Genomic DNA, 21,125 nt, shown 5'->3' on the forward strand with positions numbered 1-21,125 from the left:
CATAAAGGTCTGTTGTCAAATCATTGTGAGCTGACAGAGGGGGTCTGGATCTGGGTGGCAGTTCCTTTAACCAGAGGCCACTAAAAGCCAAGACCTACTCCATGTGAATAGCAGCAACATTTTACTCCAGAACTCTTTTCTCTCAAAACAACTTGAGCCAAATGTAGCATTCCGTGTGGCACAGTGGATTTCAAATGCATGTGACAGTCAGAAAAAATCACTGGAAATCTGTTGATCTCCTGTGTCCAAAGAGAAAATTCTTGAGGACACAATAGTAGGGGAAAAAAACAATAATAGAGTAAAGGTGATATAAATATTATTATTATTATTATTATTATTATTATTATACTGTGCAGTTCATAGATGTGGCACCTCCACATCCAGAGTCCTTCATGAGACCAGATGCCATTCTTCTCTGCATCACTTAGACCAGTGGTTTTTAGGGGATTGGTAAAATGCAGATTAGTAGAACTCCCACCCAAGCAGGTCATATTCAAGGACCTGGGAATCTGCATTTTAACAAGCAAAATAGGAAATTCCGGTGCAAATGGTCAAGTAACCACACTTGGAGAAACCCCAGGTTTAGACTTTTCTTTTCTATTAAGAACTAAGACTGTGGATCAAATGAGCTCTCAGGTTTATCTCCAGCCTCATGATTCCAACATTCTCCTTGTTTATCTGATGTCCACTTGCCCTACTTATGTTGGTTGCTTTGGCATCCTACCACTCTTGTCTTTCCTTTAAACTTTCCACAAACTCCACCGCCCTTTTTCTGTCTCTGGATTGTCTGTCTGGAACCAAAGAACCAAATAGAATTATCTTAACATTTGATAGGTAGATCTTAGAGATATCACTGAGAAAACCAACTTCCAATACAAATAGTGTGAAAAGTACCCCACTTTATCAGCCTTTAGTCTGTCCTCATTCTTAATACTTAATTGCTCCTGACCAGAGTTTCCTAGCTCAGGACCTCTAGGGGAGCATGGATGCATTTCAAGACCTCTGGGAACACTTTGAAATGCCATGTGAAATTGTATGCAAATGATGAGCATGTGGGCAAATTTTCAAAGCTCTCAGTCCAAGGCCAGGAAGGTGAAGAACCACTTCTCCATTCTGGGAAGCATCAACAGCAGTCTTTCAATCCCTCCAAATGCCTACATAAAAATAGGCAGAATAATTAGATAATAAAACCAAAAATCCATGGACACATTCAAATCAAAACTAGTTTTGAGAAAACAAGTTTTCTCACAAAGCTCAAGTTACAAGTGAGTAGAGACAAACCACCATTAACACAAGTGTCTGTGAAATGGGGAAAAGGAAGCAATTAGGGTAGTATGTGATGGACCTGAAAACAGAAGAACTCCTAAATAGTCAATAGTATTTCCTGAAGAGGGTAGCTGGGCTAATTTGATAAACATCTCTGAAACTGGAGTGGGAGTGGGGGTGGGGGTATTGCCCTCTCTACCAGGAGTAAATGAAAGGTCCCAGTAAGAAGGACTGAAGGGCTGGAGCAGTCAGGAGCTCTCAAAATGGATCCACCAGGGTGCCCTTCAAGATCAGGGTCCTGCACTCAAGAGTAGCTACCCGGAGTAAAATCAAAATTGAACTGGACAAAGACAATAGTGACGAAGGAAAGACAAGGTCCAGATCAGCTGAGGAGGAAAACAGATGAGAAAATCTCATGCTTACCACTATATAAGAACAACAGAGGAGAGAGCCCTATGAAGTTGAAAAAGCTTTCCTGAATACTGCCTCCTTCTATAAGTTAAGGAAAACTAATTTTAGATTAAAAAAAACAACAACAAAAAAGTACAGAAGTCAAATCCCATAGAGAGTTATTGTAAGAAAAAAAGGAGATAACAGAATAATATCCCTATTGACAGTCAAAGCATGCCAGAGGGACATGCCACAACTAGGTCAAAACTATAATATGCTATAATAAAACAAGTTAAAACATTAAGAAAATGATGACATAAAGGAACAACATGAATCAGAATTAGAAAAAAACCCTGAAAGTAATTTAAAATGAAGAAAAAGCTCATATCAGAAATGAATAGTAAATTAGAAGAAATAAAAAAGTAAATAAACACAACAGATAATACCTTAATAGTAGGTTAAAAGAAAGAAAAAAAATTTACATCAAACAGAAATGAAGAAAAAGGTAAAAAGGATTCAAGGGAAAGTGACAAATATCGAAGATAGCCAAAGATTAAACATCCAGAAAATAGGAGTCTCTGAGGAAAAAAAAGCAAAGCAAAGAAACAGAACAAGTATTAATGCAGGATAACTTTGCTGAAATACAACACATTTAAAACATTTGGAACTACCTATTTTAAAGATCACACCATGTACCTGAGACTATCAACCTAGAACAACCAACATCAGAAAAAATTTACTAAAATTAATGAACTTTAAATTAAATGTCTTTTTGGCATCTAGAAAAAAGCCCATGTGGTTTATAAAGAAAAGAAAATTGTATTTGCATTATGTTTTTCAGTAGCAACTACTTATGTCAAAAAAAAAAAAAAACTAGAAACATATGTAAGATAATCAAATAAGGAAAGTGATAAGCCAATCATTTTGTTTCCAGAAAAACAGAGTTTCAAAATATAAAAGGCACAATTTGGTATCAGTATTCAAGAACTCAAGAATTTTTCCATGAGTTCTTCCTGAGGAATCTAATAAAAAACAAGCTTCAAACAATCAAAATGACTAGAAAAACATTGACATAAGGCAGGAAGGTGAGCATTAAGTATATAGTTACCCAGGGAGCTAGGACTAAACAAGAGCTAAGAGAGAGGGTGTAGATGTAATGGCTATATGATCTGACAATGTAGATATAGTATAACTACATAATAGTTGCACAATAGGGTTTTTTTTTTTAAATGAGAGGTTAGAATATAGGGAGGATATGCAGAAGTTTTTTAAAGTATCATGTAATTTTTATGGTGGTTCTATCAATATTATTATTATTCTGAGACTACTATATATTTAATAAAGGATAAAACAAATGAGTAATTATGGACTATTCTAATTCTACCATTCCTTATGTCCTTGAGAATCAGAACTTGAATCTTGAACTGGAATTGGACGTATCCATAGTAACTCATGAGATATATAACCAGTGGCATGTTGAAGCTGGTCTGCACTAACTGGTGAGAACAGATTGTACACATCTTGTCCCAACTCCACATTCAGGGACTTCATGTTGACATATTGAAATCAGCCATAATGGGAGTGTTTATACCATGGAAACTGGGAAATGCTACAAATCTAGCTTTAAAAAAAAAAAGAGTCAGTTGTTGAACACTTAACAGTACCTCACTATAAATTGTAACCCTTGGCACCCAGATTTTGCTGTTAAAATACCATTTCTCACTAAAAGAAATCAGAGAATTTTGGAGAAATGGTTGGTTTGAGGTCAGAAACAAGCAATGTTCAAGATGAGCCTAGAACAAGTTGTCATACAGATGAGAAAGAAGCTATCTATCAAAGATACTGGCATCATGTCAATAGGACTCAGCAGTCAGTTTGAAAAGACTCCCATTGACCAACTATGGGTCAGTTTGCATTTCAACAATGATAATAATTGCAATCAAATTCATTTAAATTCATTACTTTATAATGATATTTAAACAAAGAATCAGTCCTTTTCAGAGGATGATAACCAAACATCTGGAAAACTGATAAATAGATGGAATAAATCAAGCATTTATCTTGTCTTTCCTATTTTGACTATTCACTGAATATCTGAATAGAATAAATGAAAAATGTCTCTTTATAAAAGGATTCTACTAATAAAATAATAAAAAATATATAATTAGAATTTCACTATTTGCAATCCCCAGTGAGCAAATAGATATAGGTATTACACATTAGAGGCTGCTCAAATCACACAAAGAGGCACAACCAGATATGAGGTGCCTTTCTTAGTCTTGCCAACGGGATGGAAGAGAATCTGAATCCAATCTCTGGATCCAGCTAGGAACTTACAGGAAGTACCAATGGCAGAGGAACATGCTGGGCAGCACCTGAGTTTGCAATCAGCAAAATTCAGACTATGGGAAGTCCACAGGTCAAATTGCCTAGGTTCTTCAGCAGATAAATTTTAAAGAAGTTAAAAGGGTGGAGGAGGAATCTACAGATTAAAAGAAATAACACATTTAATGGGGCGCCTGGGTGGCTCAGTCGGCTGAGTGTCTGACTTCAGCTCAGGTCATGATCTCGCGGTTCGTGAGTTCGAGTCCCGCATCGGGCTCTGTGCTGACAGCTCAGAGCCTGGAGCCTACTTTGGATTCTGTGTCTCCCTCTCTCTCTGCCCCTCCCCTGCTCATGCTCTGTCTCTCCCTCTCTCTCAAAAATAAATAAACATTAAAGGGGAAAAAAAGCTCAAGGAAGTGATTAGTGTACAAATCAGGATTGTAGTTCTTTGTAGGGAGAGAATGGAGTTTGCATTAGGATGAGATACCTGGAAGGGGCCTCAGGTCTGGGTAACAAAATTCTGTTTCCTGGTCTGGGTGATTTCCTTGCTTTATAATGATCCATTAGGCTATATATTGGATTGGTGAGGTTTGATGTATCCCTTTTCCATTCTACAATATAAATATTTTGTTACATAATAATAAAGTTCCTGCCCTCAAGGAGCTTAGAGGAAGATGGAGATGTAAACAATTAGCTTCCAGACAATGTGATAAATGCTCCCAGAGAGATAGATACACAGTGCTACAGAACAGCCATGGAACTGAAGCAGCTCAGCATGGCATGTCTGAGAAAGTTGCTGGGAGAAAGGGACATACCAGCTTGGCCTTGAAAGGAGAGCCATTCACCAATTAGACATATGAGTAGCAGAGCTCAGAGACCAGGCCGAAGGGGGATACGGTCACTCCTTGCTGGCTTCTTGCAGGCAATTCTGCTTATGCATCAGGTGTTTATTCTAGCATTTGCTGCTTTCTTTCTGCCCCAGCAGTTGTCTAGAGCAATTTCCTTTAAGATGGTAAAGGTTAGAATTGTCAACCAAAGAAGTATATGTTCATCTGTGTAGAGAAAGAGGGTTTCTGCCTTTTATTTTAAAACCATAACTTCATGAATAGCCTAGTAGAAGGTGCCATCTTGATAGCTTGTTCTTGAAATAGAGTGACTGCTGCAAAGACAGGATCTTACTCCTATGTTCTCTGAAAGTGCCTGGTACAAAATTGGAAGTCCTCCCTCGAGGTAGAGAGAACAGAGAGATGAAATAGCTCAGAGAAGAAGTCTTCTTTTTTGGGCTCTTAGAGCCTTCCTCCAACCTGAACCTCCAGCCAGCTCTCTGCAGAATGGCTCATCGCAGGCTCACCCAAAATGGCAAGACAGTAAGTGTTCAATTGTGAAATGTGATATATGCAAAGGAAAGAAGGAAAACACAGTCAATTTGTTAGGCCATATTTCCTGGGAAACAAAGCAGAAGGGGTGTAATTTGTATATTAGAAGCAAAGAGTGATAGGATATGTAAAATTTTGTGTATCCTCTACTAGCTTTGTTCATGGATGCTGCGTGGGACTCAAATAACAGTGTGGGACTCAGAAAGTCAATAGTAAGTAGGACCTGGTTTTCTGCAGGCATGTATGGGCTTAGAGGGCAAGGTTGGCTTCCACTACAGGATGTACTTATCTTTCCCCACCCACCTGTCATTGATCCCTGACTATCTGATGGCAAGCCAGAACTGGAAGCTAAATGCACCCTGGAAAAGGAGGTAAGAATAGATTAGAAGAGAATTGAAAAACCATCTGTTTATACATTTCTTGATCTGTAAAATGGGACTACAGCTCCTACCTACAGTTGTAAGGAGAAAATAAGACATATGGAAATGTTTTATAAATGAAAGAGCACAGAGTATATTCTTGAAAAGCCTATAGAGAGCTAAATGCGCTTTTGTTCTTGACACAGCTGTGCAGTGATGAGTATTTTATTCAGATAGCAAGACCATTTGTCAAACTTATACATACAAGCACATGCAAATGCTCCCAATATACACAAAGTCTTCCTACACAAGCTCAGACATGACACTTCATTAATTCAGTCTCAGGTGTAACATCATCAAGTCTTCATCTTTTTGAGCCAACTATCCGACCCATCCCCCAGACAAGATGGAACAAATGGCAAAGGTCATTACATTAGGTAAGCCTGCGTTCTGGGCCAAATGGGCTTACCTCATAACTATCTTCACCCTAAAAATGATGGCTTTGTAGATGTAAGACACTATGTTCTTTTTCTTCCTATTTAAAATTTGAATCTCCTATGGAGGGTAACACTCCAGAGAGAATCGTGTTCCAACCTTGCCTAATCACCAGTCATCTGGGGCGCTTAAAATATAGACTATCTGTAAAATACAGAGTCCCAGGCCACTTCCTAGACCTGACAAATCAGAATCTCCAGGGCAGGACTTGGAAACCTGAACTCTTAAATTTTTTTTAATGTTTATTTATTTTTGAGAGAGAGAGAGAGAGAGAGAGAGAGAGAGAGAGAGAGAGAGAGAGAATGAGTTGGGGAGGAGCAGAAAGAGAGGGAGACACAGAATCCAAAGCAGGCTCTAGGCTCTGAGCTGTCAGCACAAAGCCTGATGCAGGGGTCAAACTCACAAACTGTGAGATCATGACCTGAACCAAAGTCGGACGCTTAACCAAATGAGCCATCCAGGTGCCCCTGGGATATCTGAATCCTTAACAAATGTCCAAGATGATCTTCATGATGAGGCAAGTTTAGAGAAAGCCAGGATAGAACATAGGTCTTCAGGACTCTCAGAGATTTTTAAAGAGGTCCAGAGAGAGGGAGTGTGTTAGTCTGCCCAGGCTGTCATAACAACATACCATAGACTGGGTGGCTTACACAACAGACATTTATTTTCTCACAGTTCTAGAGGCTAGAAGTCTGAGATCAGGGTGCCAGCATGATTAGGTTCTGGTAAGAACTCTCTTCTGGGCTTGCAGATGGTCACCATCTCACTTATGCTCACATGACCTCTTCTTTGTGGACATTTAGAGTGAGAGCAAATAAACGCTGGTATTTCTTCTTATTAGGGCAGTAATCCCATCATGGAGGCCACCCTCATGGCCTCATCTAACCCTAGTTACTTCCTAAAGAACATCTCCAAAAACAATCACATTGAAGGTTAGGACTTCAACATATGGATTTGGGAAGAATGCAGACATTCAGTCCATGGTAGGGGGCAACGGGGCTTAGTCTCCTCAAAGGGGCAGATACTCATTTGTAGAGCTGCATCTTTGCTTGGGGTTTTGCATCTCACTAGTCTAGGTAAGACCATGTCATATGAAGCATATGAGCAGGCTGTACACTCATTAGTTTTGGCAACTTACAATGGGTAAAACATGAGGATTTAAAATAATTAAAAACAAACAAACAAAAAAGAGAAAGAAATCAGTGTTGCCGGGTATTTTAGATGTTAGTTCAGTTAAGCATTAAATTTAGCTCTGGACCTTCTGATAGCTCAGGCCAAAAAAGAAAAGGGCATCTGTTAATTGTCTTCCTTATTGCATGTGTGTTAACTCTGGATGGAATTCCAGCTTTTACTTACATCTCCTGAACCAAACTGCTATTCCCAAACCTATGCCCTTTAGATGGGAAAAGTCATTGTTTTCTTCCCCCCAGAGCTTCACATTTCATCTCGATACATTTCTAGCTTATTAGAGAAGCAAAACTAGCTGTACCAAAAATACCCAACAGGGAATCTCCCTCCCCAAACATATACTAGAACTTGATGAAAAAAATAACACATTTTGCGAAATCAGCAGCATGGGTTTTTTTTTTGTAGATCAGAAGAGTTTTCTTACTCTTTAATAATTAAGGTAACCCTGGAGATCCAGCCACTTTCCAGACAGTGCTCAGCAATAAAGAACTCGGAAAATCATGGATTCCTCAATTCCAAATCAGCTGTCCAATCAGATGAGACCTGTCATTCAGTGTCTCTGTAGCAGAAGAAAGATGCCCCGTATGATGGAAATGTCCTTGATCACAGGCCCAGCGCTGCCATTAACTATCTGGCTGGGTTCCATTGAGCAATTCTTTTCCCCTCTCTGAGCCTGTTGTCTTCATTAATTCAACAGCTATTTCTTGAACATCTAAAATGTGCGAAGCACTGTATCCAGGTGAACAGAACAGGCCTGCCCTCAAGGAAACCACAGTGTGGACACCAGGGAGCTTTCCATTTTATAATGCAATTAATTGTCCATGTCCTTATGTGGATGCCTCACCAGTTTGGCACATAAAACAAAAACATGTGAGCGTATGAAGGAGCAAATGAATGAGTAAGAAACCAGATTATTTTTTAACCACTTCAGTTCATGCCATTACCAGTCTTTTTTCATGGTCCCCTCAGTCTAATAACTCAGGCCCAAGAGGTCCAACTTCAACGTAACCTTTCTTAGCCTCTTATCCTCAGAAAAACCTCGTTCGTTGGCTATTATCTGCCCCCTTCATCTTCTCTTGTCACAGTTACCCAGGATCTACTTCCATCACTCATACCACCCCAGAATAGTTTCCTATATCAGAAATTCAACAAACATCCACTGAGCACAGGATATATGATAAGCACTGGGCAAACCAAGATGTTTGACATAGATTCTGCTGCACGTGCACCATGGCTAGGGGTGGTGCTTTGCACATTCCGCTCACTGCCACACAGGGTATGCCTCATTCCTTTGAACTCACAGCTACTGAGACATCAGAGCAGCAAAAACAACATCATCAGTTTCCTAGAAGAGTCATACATCAATAAATTCTGCCCACCTGTCACCTACCACCTCACACTATACAACAAAATCTGACCCAAATAGACATTTTTGATGTAGAGGTACCTTAAATGTCCCACCTGCTAACTAGCCTGTGACCCCCAAGGCCACACCAAATGCCTGGAGTGCCATTTTCTCCTCTCTACCCTCAGTTCCATCTCCCCACTATTATCTGAACAATGATCAAGACAAAAGTTTCTCAGAAGCATTGCTTAGAAAATAATTACTTAAAACAAAATAAATAGCATGTGAATAGCACATAGAGTTTAAAAACATTTTTGCATAATGTTATTTCCCATTAATATTCACAACAATACTTGAGGCTCACAGAGGTAAATAACTAGACCACAGTTCACACAGTCAGAAAGTGGCAGAGACGACAGTTATGCCAAGGCATTGAGAGTCAAAAATCCCAGAACCTATCCAAAAGAGGCCAAATGGTACCCCCTGGGGTCCAGGCCTCACATTCACAAAAAGCTAAAATTTCGCCTGTAAGTGTTAGCTCCAGTAACATTACCCATAGACTTAAAGAGATACCTCATCAGGATTAAAAGAAGAAAATGTCCATTACACAATTCTAAATTTGTGCCTTACTTTTGTAACATTATTTTGGTGTTATATAATTTAATTTTTCAATATTCTGAGAACCTCAAATAGAGAAAGTTGCCCAAGCCTCTGAAACAATTAAAGCCTTGACAAATCTCTTCAGGTTTGTTTTTGTTTTTGTTTTTAAATTTTTTTTAACGTTAATTTTTGAGACAGAGAGAGACAGAGCATGAACGGGGGAGGGTCAAGAGAGGGAGACACAGAATCCAAAACAGGCTCCAGGCTCCAAGCTGTCAGCACAGAGCCCTAGGTGGGGCTCAAACTCATGGACCATGAGATCATGACCTGAGCCGAAGTCAGCCACTCAACCGACTGAGCCACCCAGGTGCCCCTTTGTTTTTGTTTTTAATATGACATCTCTAAAAATGTTGCATACTTACTGTCACTTTTCCATCTTGAAATAAAATTGGATGGATTTTCCCTGATTTACATTACAGTTATACATCTATCTTACCCATCTCACCTCCCTACAAAAGTATTTTTTGCTCACCTGTTCACACCATAAACCCTAATAAGACCATGTATCCTCACGTGCCCCTATGTGAGAAGGTCTACAGTTCATCAGCAGGGATAAGGTCTGCAAGTGTTTCTCTCTAGAGAACCAGCTGGTCACATGCATGATTCTGCCCTGCTCATTTATCTTTTGCTAGTGATGATGGTGGCAGATTCAAATAGCAATGGGAGCTTTTGGATTACTTAATATCATTATATCTCTAGGCTTCCATTCATTCATCCATACAATGAAGGAAATAACAATTTGTAATGAAAATTAATGGAAGACCATCACAGGCTTTTCAGAGTCACAGACATACTCAAAAAATGTTACAGGGAATGCCAGGCTCTGAACTTTGACATCTTCCCTGGTCCTTCACTGAGCACAACAGCTGCCCGTGTGAAAGGAATTGTCAAGTTTTCCATTTTCAGTTGGAATTATAGATGCTCTTAAGCAGCTCTCCTTGCACCATAACTAGACTGTGTTCATGAGTATCTCCTGTTTCATCACCACTTTGATGGGGAAGGATTTGAAGCCAGAGGCAACAAGATTCCTGGCCCCTGTAGGCTGCATCTCCCTCTGCTGTCACATGCTCAGGCATCACAGGAAGGAAAGAGTGGTGTCCAGATATAGATGGGTTCCAGGAGAGCCATCTCCAAGGTCCTCTCACATCCTTAGTGCCTGGGGATGACTTCAGATTTTCACAAGCCAAACGAAGTTAACCGCTTTCCATTTTTTCCTTTTCTCTATTTATTATAGCTTTTCAGAAAGTTGATGAGGTGAAATATTCTCCAGCAGAGGAAATAATATAAAGCTTAAAAGTTGTGTCTGATGGAATGGGGAAATAATTCCACTACTTTCCTTTGAGCAAAAAAAAGAAATAATAAGGCAACCTGAGGCAGCCTCTAAGGGTTTTACTATTGCTAGATTGGAGGGAAATATAACAGCTTTAGATGAACAGGGTTTTCTTTTAACTTGTTAGAGCACTTTGGGATGAAGAGATAAGAAAGACAGGTGCTAGACAATAGAATGAACTTGGCACCAGGTTATTTACATAATTTTGTATAGAAGCGCATTGATGTATGAAGTATAAAGTGCCTGTGTTGAATAGTGAAAATAAAGTATTTTGGAAAACAATCAATGTTCACTACCCAGTCCTAAAGTGACTGAACATTTTATGAAATACCTCTTGCTTCTTTGTGAAAATTACTGGCGGTTTAAGCTATGTGTGCAGTTTTAAGAAAACACAATCTTTTATGCTATTGTTTTAAGATAATTCTTAAGAATGCATTCTCTAAGCAGATGAGACATTGGTGGGGGGAGGGGAGGAGAAGAGGAACATTCACCCCTCTCTCTGATGTTGGCTGGCCCAGTCCCCATTTCTTCATGATTAAAGACCTCCAGGAGGGCTGGAAAAGTGTGTGGAGCAAAGATTATAAACAGCAATTTTTGCAGGCCAAATTGCCTCCTAAATGAGGGAGTAGGGGATTTAAAGGTGAACATAACTGTCTCTTTCACTGCATGCAAAGGTTTGTGCTGTGTGAGAAACTAAATTCTAACTTCCTTTTGGCAAGTATTCCTTAACAGGCCTTACAGATATCTGAAACCAATTTTAACCCACTCTGGTCCTCCGTTGACCACCACGTTACCTGAATGGTGCGGGCCAATTTCCCGGCTGCTCACCAGTCCGCAGGCCTATGGGGTGAGTAACTGCCCGGAGTGGGCCGGGCTTGGTGAATACCGATGAGCCCAGGAACCTCAGGGCTATTACTTCCCAGCGTTTAAAAGCGTTTTAAAATTCACTGCAACAAGAAGCATTTCTCTTTTCCTTTCAGATGTTGCTGATGTGGGCTCATTCTTCTTTTAAGAATACAATTTTTTTTATCAATATTTTTAACCATAAAATGAATTTAGAAAACATAAAAGAAGTAACATGTCCCCACAAACTGCTGTGTTTTGAGGTTTTGAATATTAGGCCTGTGCTTTATAGCTCAAGGGAGTGGAATAAAAAATGCTGAAAAGCAATTAGAATCATTACAAACAAACCAGCATCAGGGATTGGAGAGGAGCAAAGCCTTGGAGTGTGTGGCACCCCTGGAGGTTGTCCAGCTGGAGGTTTATGCACTCCCTTGCATAAACAGAGAAAAATGTGTCTCAGATGTGCTCAGGACACAATGGCCTAAGGCAGTGGTTCTCAAAGTGTGTCCCCAGACCAGCAGCCTCAGTATCACTTGGGAACTTGCTAGAAATACAAATTATTAGCAACCCCCCCCACCTCAGAACTCTGAGCTTGGGGCCCAGTATCTGTGCTTCCATGAGCCTTCCAAGGGATTCAGCGGCCTAACGTTGGAAACCACTGACCTCAGTCACCTAGCCAGGGCTCATTCTATGAGTGATTTTGTATGGTCTTCCCAAAGCCAATGAAGGAAGAGTTGAAATCTTAATTCTTTCCTTCAAGGAAAGCTCTGTCTGAGGAAAACTACGTTGGTCAGATCTAGTTAGTTTCTGCCATTATCTACTATGGTGACTTCCAACCATTTTTAGCTTTGTGATACTCATCCCAAGAAGCATGCTGTGAGGACACACTTTTCAAATAAAATGTAACAGAAACTGCCTTTTGAGAATTTCGTGATAGGCAGGAGTGTTCCAAAACCAACACTGAGAATCGTTCCGTACTCTGAGGTGCCAAGATTCTCCTAACTCCTGACTCCTCTCAACCTAGTTATGTACCAGTTCAAGAAATCCACTGAATTTTATTTTAACTCCCTTAACCCAAGGAGCACTCGGTTAGCACGCGCTCTCTACCAATTCTCACCTTAGGCCTGGAGGCCCCATATGACTGCGTTATGCCTCCAGGCCTTCCAGGGGAAATGCTCCACCATGCCCACGGACATGGAAACGCGACACCTGCCTGCAGCAGGTACCTCAGCCAAGGCAAGACAGGGCCATTAAGAAAGGAAAACAAACACCCTACTTTCTAACACTGTCGGACTGCTCTTGCTTTCTTCATCATGAAGTGACTCCTCTCTCTTCCCAAAATCCAGGAGCAGCTAAAAGAGGAAGATGTAGAATGCATTGTGAATCAGGACGAACTGGCCATGAGTTACCAGGAGCAAGCCACCTCGCCCTGCAGTCCTCCTGCAGGGAGTTCACCGCAGACTCCAAGCAAAGACAACATTTACGAGGGGGATCTCGGCCTAGGAGGCTACGAACTCAAGCTTGAGCAGACTCCGGGTCAGTCCCAGCTGAATTAGTGGTGAACAGTGCAGACGTAATCACAAGTAATGCCAGGCTCACTGAGAGATACAAGCCAAGCTGGGGAGGCAGCATGGGGAATAGAAGCTGGAAAATGCAGTAAGAGCACAAATTGAAGAGAACCAAAACCTTGTCACAAGTATCCTCTAGTGCCTAAAGAAATGAGAATTTATTATCACCCCTCTCTATTATGCAACTGAATTTAAGTTTTTGACAGCAGCCATTTTTATTAGCGACTTGGGTGGGGTGGGAAGGGCAGAGAAGCGAGGGAGTCAGGAGTCTCGCTGCTGTTAAGGGAGGAACAGATACCCTTGTGTCTGAGGGGTTTCCGTTCAGTAGGCAGCTCTCCAGGCCTTCGCTTCAATTTTGGATTTCATTCCCTTCATTAGGGAGAGTTTAAAAATAAGGAAAAAAGTTTCTGAGCATAAAGATCTGGCTCCTAAGCTGGAGGTTATGCTAAGTTATTTAGTACCTGATTATTTGTATATTATAAAGACCCAGACTCCCACGTGCCCTTAATGACCTCAGGGCTATTTGCAAAGCCCAGACAAGGGATCGATACCACTGCTGATGGCCTCACAGAAGCCGTGCCGTGTGGCCACCCACTGTTCTCATGGGCATTCTTGTCAAGCTGCTTCTCCCATGGAATGAATCAAAGGGTTAGTTCCAGCTGGCTGCACCCTGCGCTAAATGCAGCTCTGTTTTCCAACTTGGTAGGACCCTTCCAGGAAGAGCAGTTTTCTTTTCTCCATACTATATTTTACCTGAAGAACAAGGCTCCCTGTCCTTGCTTGCATTTGAGTCACTCCTTAGCCCTGTGGCAGGTCCCCTCTGTACGCTGGGTAATGAGATTCCACAGCACAGGTTGTTCTCCACGTGGCAGGAGACAGTGCAGGAGTCCCAACCCGTCCTCCAAACCCAACACCCACAGCTGATTAGCAAGAGCAGAAGCTAGAGGAGCAGAGCCGATGATGCATAGACCATACTGAAGACTCAAGGATGCAGCCTAGGGACTCCTCTTACAAGATATGGCTCATAGCCCATGACAAACAGACCAACACAATAGCTTTTAATTCAGCTGCATGATCTGTGCCTTTTAAGCCATAAAGATACCTCAAGCCTAGCTTCTCTTGAAATACAGATGGTAACATTAGACTCCGAAAAAGCAGGCTCTAGTCTTAGGTGCCCAGGCTATGATGGGTCTGTTTCTGAAGGAGGTAGGGAATGATGTCTTCCTCAGGCCCAAAGCTTGAAAATAGCATATGCTTTGCTAACCAGTTGTTAGGCTATTAACCATGGTGGTGTCAGACACACGGCTACATATATTGATTTTCTTCCAAACAGTAGGATCCAGGGGCACAAACTGTTTTATACTCAGCTAAGTATAATCTGGTCATTCCGGGTAAATATGCAAATGGCAAAGCATGAAGTTTTCTATTTGACCTAATCCTAATAAACTTTTGTTATAAAGTATGATTGTGTTGGCCAATGCTTTATTTAAAGACATTTTCGGGCACCTGGTGGCTCAGTCAGCTGAGCTTCTGACTCTTGATTTTGGCTCAGGTCATGATCCCAGGGTCATGGGATTGAGCCCTCTAACAGGCTGTGCACTGAATGTGGAACCTGCTTGAGATTCTGTCTCTCTTCCTCTGCCCCTCTCCCACTCACATGCTCACTTTCTAGTGTTCTTTCTCTTTCTCTCTCTCTCTCTCTCTCTCTCTCTCTCCCCCCCCTAAAATAGATTATAGATGGTAGATAGATAGATAGATAGATACATGATAGATAAAGACATTTTCTCTGCTTATGCTAATTGGCAGTTCTAAGTCTTTATACTTGAAATGCCAGGTGAAGTAGGCACTGAAAGGTAACGTAAGGGAGATGCAAGGGTCCTGTGGCCCAGGAAAAGCCATAGGAACTGGCACACAAGCCACTGAAAGAAAGAAGAGAACACTGGTGGGCTGGGAGGGTGTGCCAGCCAGAGAAGGGAGAGCTAAGGCAGGCAGAGTGGAACAGCCTCCTCCTTTCACACTTTCATACACACACAATCGTGAAAAGCCTCAAAAATGGGGGGAGGAATAAAAAGGCAAGTCAGAAGATAAGGATTCATCTTCTTTCTGTCCTCATCCTATGAAAAGAAGAGATAAGAACCTGGTGTTTTGCTGCTTTGTGTGGAGAAAGACACACCAGGGAAAGAGAAGATCCTCTCAAAACAGACTAACATTAGTGGAGGCAGGAGTAGAGAGAAAAATGACATATGAGATGGAAATGAGGAGTGGGGAGAGGAAGGCATGCAATCTAAACCCAGCACCAACTCCCTAAGAGGGCACAGCAAAAACAGCCTCCTGCCCACAGGAAAGCCTTCTTCCTGCTTAGAAAAATACCCTTTCCAGCTGACCATCATGAACCACGGCCAACAAGGAGAATAAGGGGCTGTTTAATCTGGGTCAGACCACTCGTCCCCCTGACTCCAGGTAAGTAAAATATCATGAGTTTGAGGAAATTGTGCCCCACCTGATCTATAAGACAGTGTTCCAGTTTCAAGATGTGATTACCAGCCTCCTTCCCTCTGAACAGCCCAAGACCCAGAGAGAGGCTAGCCAGTGTCCCAGTTAGAAATTCATAAAACCAAATTTCCTTTATTGTCCTGTTGTGAGGGATAATAATTTATGATCTTAAGATCTCTGTGCTTTGATTAGCAGTATGAGGACTGTGAAATTCAAACCTATTATTTACTGCCAGTTTCTAATGAATAATAAAGGCAAAGGAGCTTTATTCAAACCACTAATGCTTGCACTCATTATTAGAGCTTTAAACAGGACTCTAATTAATTAATTGATTTATGGTTTTTCCTTGAGCTTCTTACCAAGTATACATCACACACACACACACACACACCCACTCACTGTCAGTCTCCCAGCTAGACCCTCTGTAGTGTCCCCGTGGTACTCAGTACATGCCTGAGCAAGTCAGAAGCCTGATGGGAAGTGCCATTAAGGTCTTCATTCATGAAGTTTCTAGAAACTGTTTGGAGAGCAATTTAATGGTATAAATCAAAGCTGAAAATTCAAATACCATTCGACCCACCGATTTCATGTGCAGATCTTTTATTCTAGATATTTGAGAATATTATACATACAAAGGATATTTATTGGAACAACTGAATTGCTGGTTAAATAAAACACAGCACAGCCATCTCATGAGACAGTATCACATGTACTGGTATGGAATGATCTCTAGGATGTATTGTTAAATGAAAATAGCAAAGTGCAGAACAGAGTAGATGGTATGCTGCCATTTTGGAAGGTTAAAGAAGAAATTGGTAGTATAATTTCCTCTTAACTGAGGGGAGACTTACTTTATCACTTTTGTGCCTTTGGGGTTTTGTACACTATGGACGAATTATTTATTCAAAAACAAATTAAATAATAAGAGTCCTATGAATAACTCATCGAAGTACTGAACTACAATAGGAAGTGGAATAAAAACTAAAAAATTTGTTATTTCTCACCATGATCTTTGAGACCTTGAGAATATAAAGTGTAGCATCAATAGTACCAACAGCTTCTGGGTTTATTCATTTGCACCATCCAACAAACATGGATGCAAACTACATAAAAGGTCCTTAAAATTCAAAGACAAATATGACTCCGTCCCATCCATCAAACATCTGGTAGGAGAAGACAGACTGCTAAAAAATGATAGGCTCCTTATAAGATACCAAAACATACAATAAAGCTACAGTAGCCAAAACTGTGTGGTAATGACCTAGAAATAAGGAAAGAGTCAAGAAAATCTACTACAAAGTACAGAAGCAGGTTCATGAATATAGTTAGAAATTTAGTTACTAAAAAATGGCATTTAAATTTGGGCTGAGAATAAATGGGCTATTACACAGTAAGTAATGCAGACAAATTGACTTTCAATTTGGAAAAAGAAAAATATCAGGTAATACCCTACAACATAAAAAACTAAATTGCAAGTAATTTAAACAGCTAAGTGTTAAAAAAAAAAAACCTATAGGATAACAAAGTTAAAAAAGAATATGTAAATAACCGTGACATATGAACAGTTTTCATAAGACACAAACCCAAAACAAAGAGTGATAAATTTGCATAAAAACACAAAATTTCTTATGACAAAGACAATAAGCAAAATTTGAAACAAACTTGGAGAAATACACACACACACATGCGCACATACTTTCGTTTGTGTGTGCGTCTATGTGTATATCAGACTAAGGATTATTGTTCAAAATACACAAAGAACTCTTACCAATGCATGAAAAATTAAAACATTCAACCAGACATAAAAATATGGAAACAATATGCAGAATCAAATATGTATACCTTCTATCCAGACTTCTACTTTTAGGCATCTGTGTAGAAAACAAATACTTAGCATTTATGCATAAAGAAGCAGACAAAATGATATTCATTGTGGCACTGTTATTGCAAAATATTGGGGAGGAGAATATCCATCAATAGCATAAGGGAACCACAATATTCTCATACTAGGGAATGCTCTGCAGCAATTACACTCTGTGTAGAATGGGTCCATATGCATGCACTCACATGGAAATATTTCCAAGATAAATTGTTAGTGAAAAACAGTCTGGAAAGATCCATGACAGACTGATAACCAAGAGGGGAGTGCAATTACAAGGGCTGAATCAAGAGAGCCTTTGGTTTATCCACCTTATTTTTAATTTTTATAATGATACCATATTCATGTATGGTCAGTTCTGAAAGTGGCTTCAAGATAGGGGTGTGGGAGGGGGCATGGTCAAGAAAGGCTTTAAAGAAGAAGTTACATGTGAGATCTTGAAAGATGAGAGGGTTTGACCAAGCAGATATGATTGGTGCTGGTCTGTGGGGCAGGAGGTAAGACTGATCACTAGAATATGGGAAGAACCTGCCAGTTAAAAGGAACAGCATGGACAAAGGGGTGTGAGGCAGCCTGGCACATTAGAGGAACTACATATAATTTAGTCCACATGGCTACCATATAGGTTGTTTTTGTTTGCAGGTAGGAATGGGAGTATAAGAGATAATTCTGGAGGTACGGATCAAACTAAGGAGTCTGAGCCATGATCCTGTGAGAATGGGGAGCTATTGAAATATTTTAAACAGGAAAGATAATTACATAGATTGTGGGGATATGGAGTACAAGTAAGCCTAGAGAAGGCATAATAGCCCAGTCAAGAGGCTATTTCAATAGCCCAGGAGAGAGACGATGAGAAACTTAAATAAGGCAGAATCAGGAAGAATGGACTAAAGGAGAGGTTCCAGGTAAGTTTCAGAGCTAGAATCTACAGTGTTGATAACTGATTGGACATGGAAAGTGAGGAAGCTGGAAGAGCCCAGAATGACCCCAAGTTTAAGGCTTACATGACGGCAGGTGGATGGTTCCAGTCATTGAGGGTATTGGGAAGAGGAACAGATTTGGGGAAAAGCCAACAGATTCAACTCTGGACATGTTGAGCCTGAGGTTCTTAGGGAGAGCTGCATGGAAATGTCCAGATGTTGTTTACACAGATCTGAAGTTTAAGGAAAAGGTCTAGCCTAAAGATGTGTATTTGGAAGGATGAGGTTTGCATCACAGCTTTACCAAAGAGTTTTTCAAATGCCACAACTTCCTCACCTTTCTCTAATTCCTGCAAAGAAATTCCAGTATGCCCTCCCCACGAAAAGACGATGCCAGAATCTCTGCGTGGATGAGCATATTTTTCTTCAAAAGGCATCATAGATTATTTTCATTCAAACCCTGGGTAAACCACTGACAAGAAGAAAGAGGAAACAGAATGGAGAACTGAGGAGTGCAAAATCCAGTGGGTGGACAGAGTATGCACCTGTGAAATAAACCTTGGAGAATCCCTTATAGGGAGATCTGGCATTCCCATGGGACAAGGGTTAGATGCAGAAAAAATGTTGATTTCTACTGTTACTGTGTTTTTGGCCTTATACAACTGCCCTACCTCTCCTCAACTGTAATGGCCAATTTCACCTGTCTACTTGGCTGGCATATAATCCCCAATTATTCAATCAAATACTAATCTAGGTGTTGCTATGCATGTGTGTGTTGTAGGTGTAATTAACATTCATAATTGGTTGACTTTAAGTAAAGGAGATTATGTTAGATAATCTGGGTGTGCCTGATTGAATCCACTGAAAGGCTGTAAGAGCAGAATTGAGGCTTCTGGGAAGAAGGAGAAATTCTGCCTTTGAACTGTAGTTTCAGCTCATACCAGAGACCTCCAGACTGCCCATTCTGAAGGTCTGCCCTGAGCTGAGATTTTACTTCCCTCATCTAATCTCCCTCCCCTCCCTCTCCATCTCCCTCTTGACTGGAACAGAAGGACAAAGGTTGTAAGAGGAATGCTCACACAAAATTAAGGAAACAGATTATTTGCTGAATTCAAATGTGTTTGAAAGGAGCACTTTAGGGATTTGTTTCTAAAATATACATTACCTGCTATATTCTGATTTACTCAGAGTGTTGATCTGGTCTCCTACCCCTTCTCCATCTGTACCACAGTTCAAGGATAACTAATGTTCATAAGATGGCCCTGAAGCAAAATCTTAAAGTACTTGTGAGATTAGCAAAGAAGCTTTCAGATGTTTGTTATTCAGAGCAGGGTAGCTGTTAGACTAGGTGTGGGGGAGGTTGCAAGGAGTAAGAAACTTACCTGCGGAAGGTTCCATATATCTCCCAAATATTGTCCATCAACCTGTCATTCATTCAGTTTGACAAACATTTATTAAACCTTTACAATGTACTGCTGATAATCAAGGTTAGGAATTGCCAATGTCAGCATCATTAATGGGATAAATAAAGATGGAACAGATGAGCAATGATAGAGTCCAGGAAGCACATCAATTCAGAGACATCTTGGCTCACCTCATCACACAGATTGATTAGTTTTAGCGATGAATGGGGAGGAGAGGGGAGCTCCAACAAGCCAGCCTGTAGGTGAAGGAGGGGAATGGACCATCTGAACCACACCACAGGGATCAGCTTCTCTGAATGCCAGCATCCTCCCTAATACTCCCCATCCTGGTCAGTGGGAGGGGAGTGCTTCAGCAAGGATTTAGTGCAAGAGATCAGATTCAAATACCCTCTACTTCATAACGTGGCCTAACGCAATGCGATCATACAGTGAAACTCAGCCCTCAGTTAAGCAAAATTACCAGGTCACTCTCCCGAAACCTCATTGTCTACTCATCATCTTGCAGATGCAAGCATTCAGGATATGCTAATTTAACAGAACTGAACTGAATTAAATCCTGGCTAGGTAGGGCTCTATTGTACCTGGCACTATGTCTAGAAGGAAAAAAGAAAAAAATGGCCCTTTGATATGGGCCTCACTTTTCCATGTGTGATATCTCATTTCATCCTCATGAGAGCCCTGGGAACATCACATTTCAAGCCCTGCTTTATGTGCAGGGACCTTGGAGACAGAGATGGTAAGCCCTTGGCCTAAGATCACACAGTTGATTAAGGGCAGATGGGAGTTTTGAATCCAGAACTGTATAGCTTCAAAGATCATGATTATTTCCCATATACCAGGCTGCAGAAGGAATTAGCACAAGTCTGTCGGTATGCACTAGGAACCTTTGATGCCTCAACACTGGAGACAGGAGACTACACAAATATACCTCAGCTTCCTGGGGTTTACAGTGGAAAGACCAGGGGCACCTGGGTGGCTCAGTTGGTTAAACATCTGACTTCAGCCCAGGTCATGATCTCACCGTTCATGAGTTTGAGTCCTGCATCCGGCTCTGTGCTGACAGCTCAGAGCCTGGAGCCTGCTTCAGATTCTGTGTCTCTCTCCCTCTTTCTCTGCCCCTCCCCCACTCATGCTCTGTCTCTGTCTCTGTCTCTGTCTCTGTCTCTCTCTCTCTCTCAAAAATAAATAAAATATTTAATAATTTAAAAAAAAGCAGTAGAGAGACCAGAGACTGGAGAATGACCACATAAAGGGCAGAGTGAAC

The 21,125-nt window shown here is 40.8% G+C and overlaps 1 protein-coding gene across 8 annotated transcripts in view; it reads left to right on the forward strand.

Annotated features, from left to right (window-relative positions):
* The window catches only part of SLC9A9 (solute carrier family 9 member A9), a 701,238-nt gene extending 686,631 nt beyond the window's left edge, over window positions 1–14,607 (forward strand). For all 8 annotated transcript variants that reach the window (XM_053903745.1, XM_053903747.1, XM_053903744.1 and 5 more), the window contains 2 exons: window positions 11,476–11,581; window positions 12,924–14,607. In XM_053903745.1, coding sequence (XP_053759720.1) covers window positions 11,476–11,581; window positions 12,924–13,133 — 316 coding nt within the window. In that variant the 3' untranslated portion in view covers window positions 13,134–14,607. The remainder of the gene's footprint in view (window positions 1–11,475; window positions 11,582–12,923) is intronic.
* The last annotated feature ends 6,518 nt before the right edge of the window (window positions 14,608–21,125 follow it).

The sequence above is a fragment of the Panthera pardus genome, unplaced genomic scaffold (assembly GCF_024362965.1).
Source record: "Panthera pardus isolate Hobbes unplaced genomic scaffold, ASM2436296v1 HiC_scaffold_16, whole genome shotgun sequence".
Classification (NCBI taxonomy): Eukaryota; Metazoa; Chordata; class Mammalia; order Carnivora; family Felidae; genus Panthera; species Panthera pardus.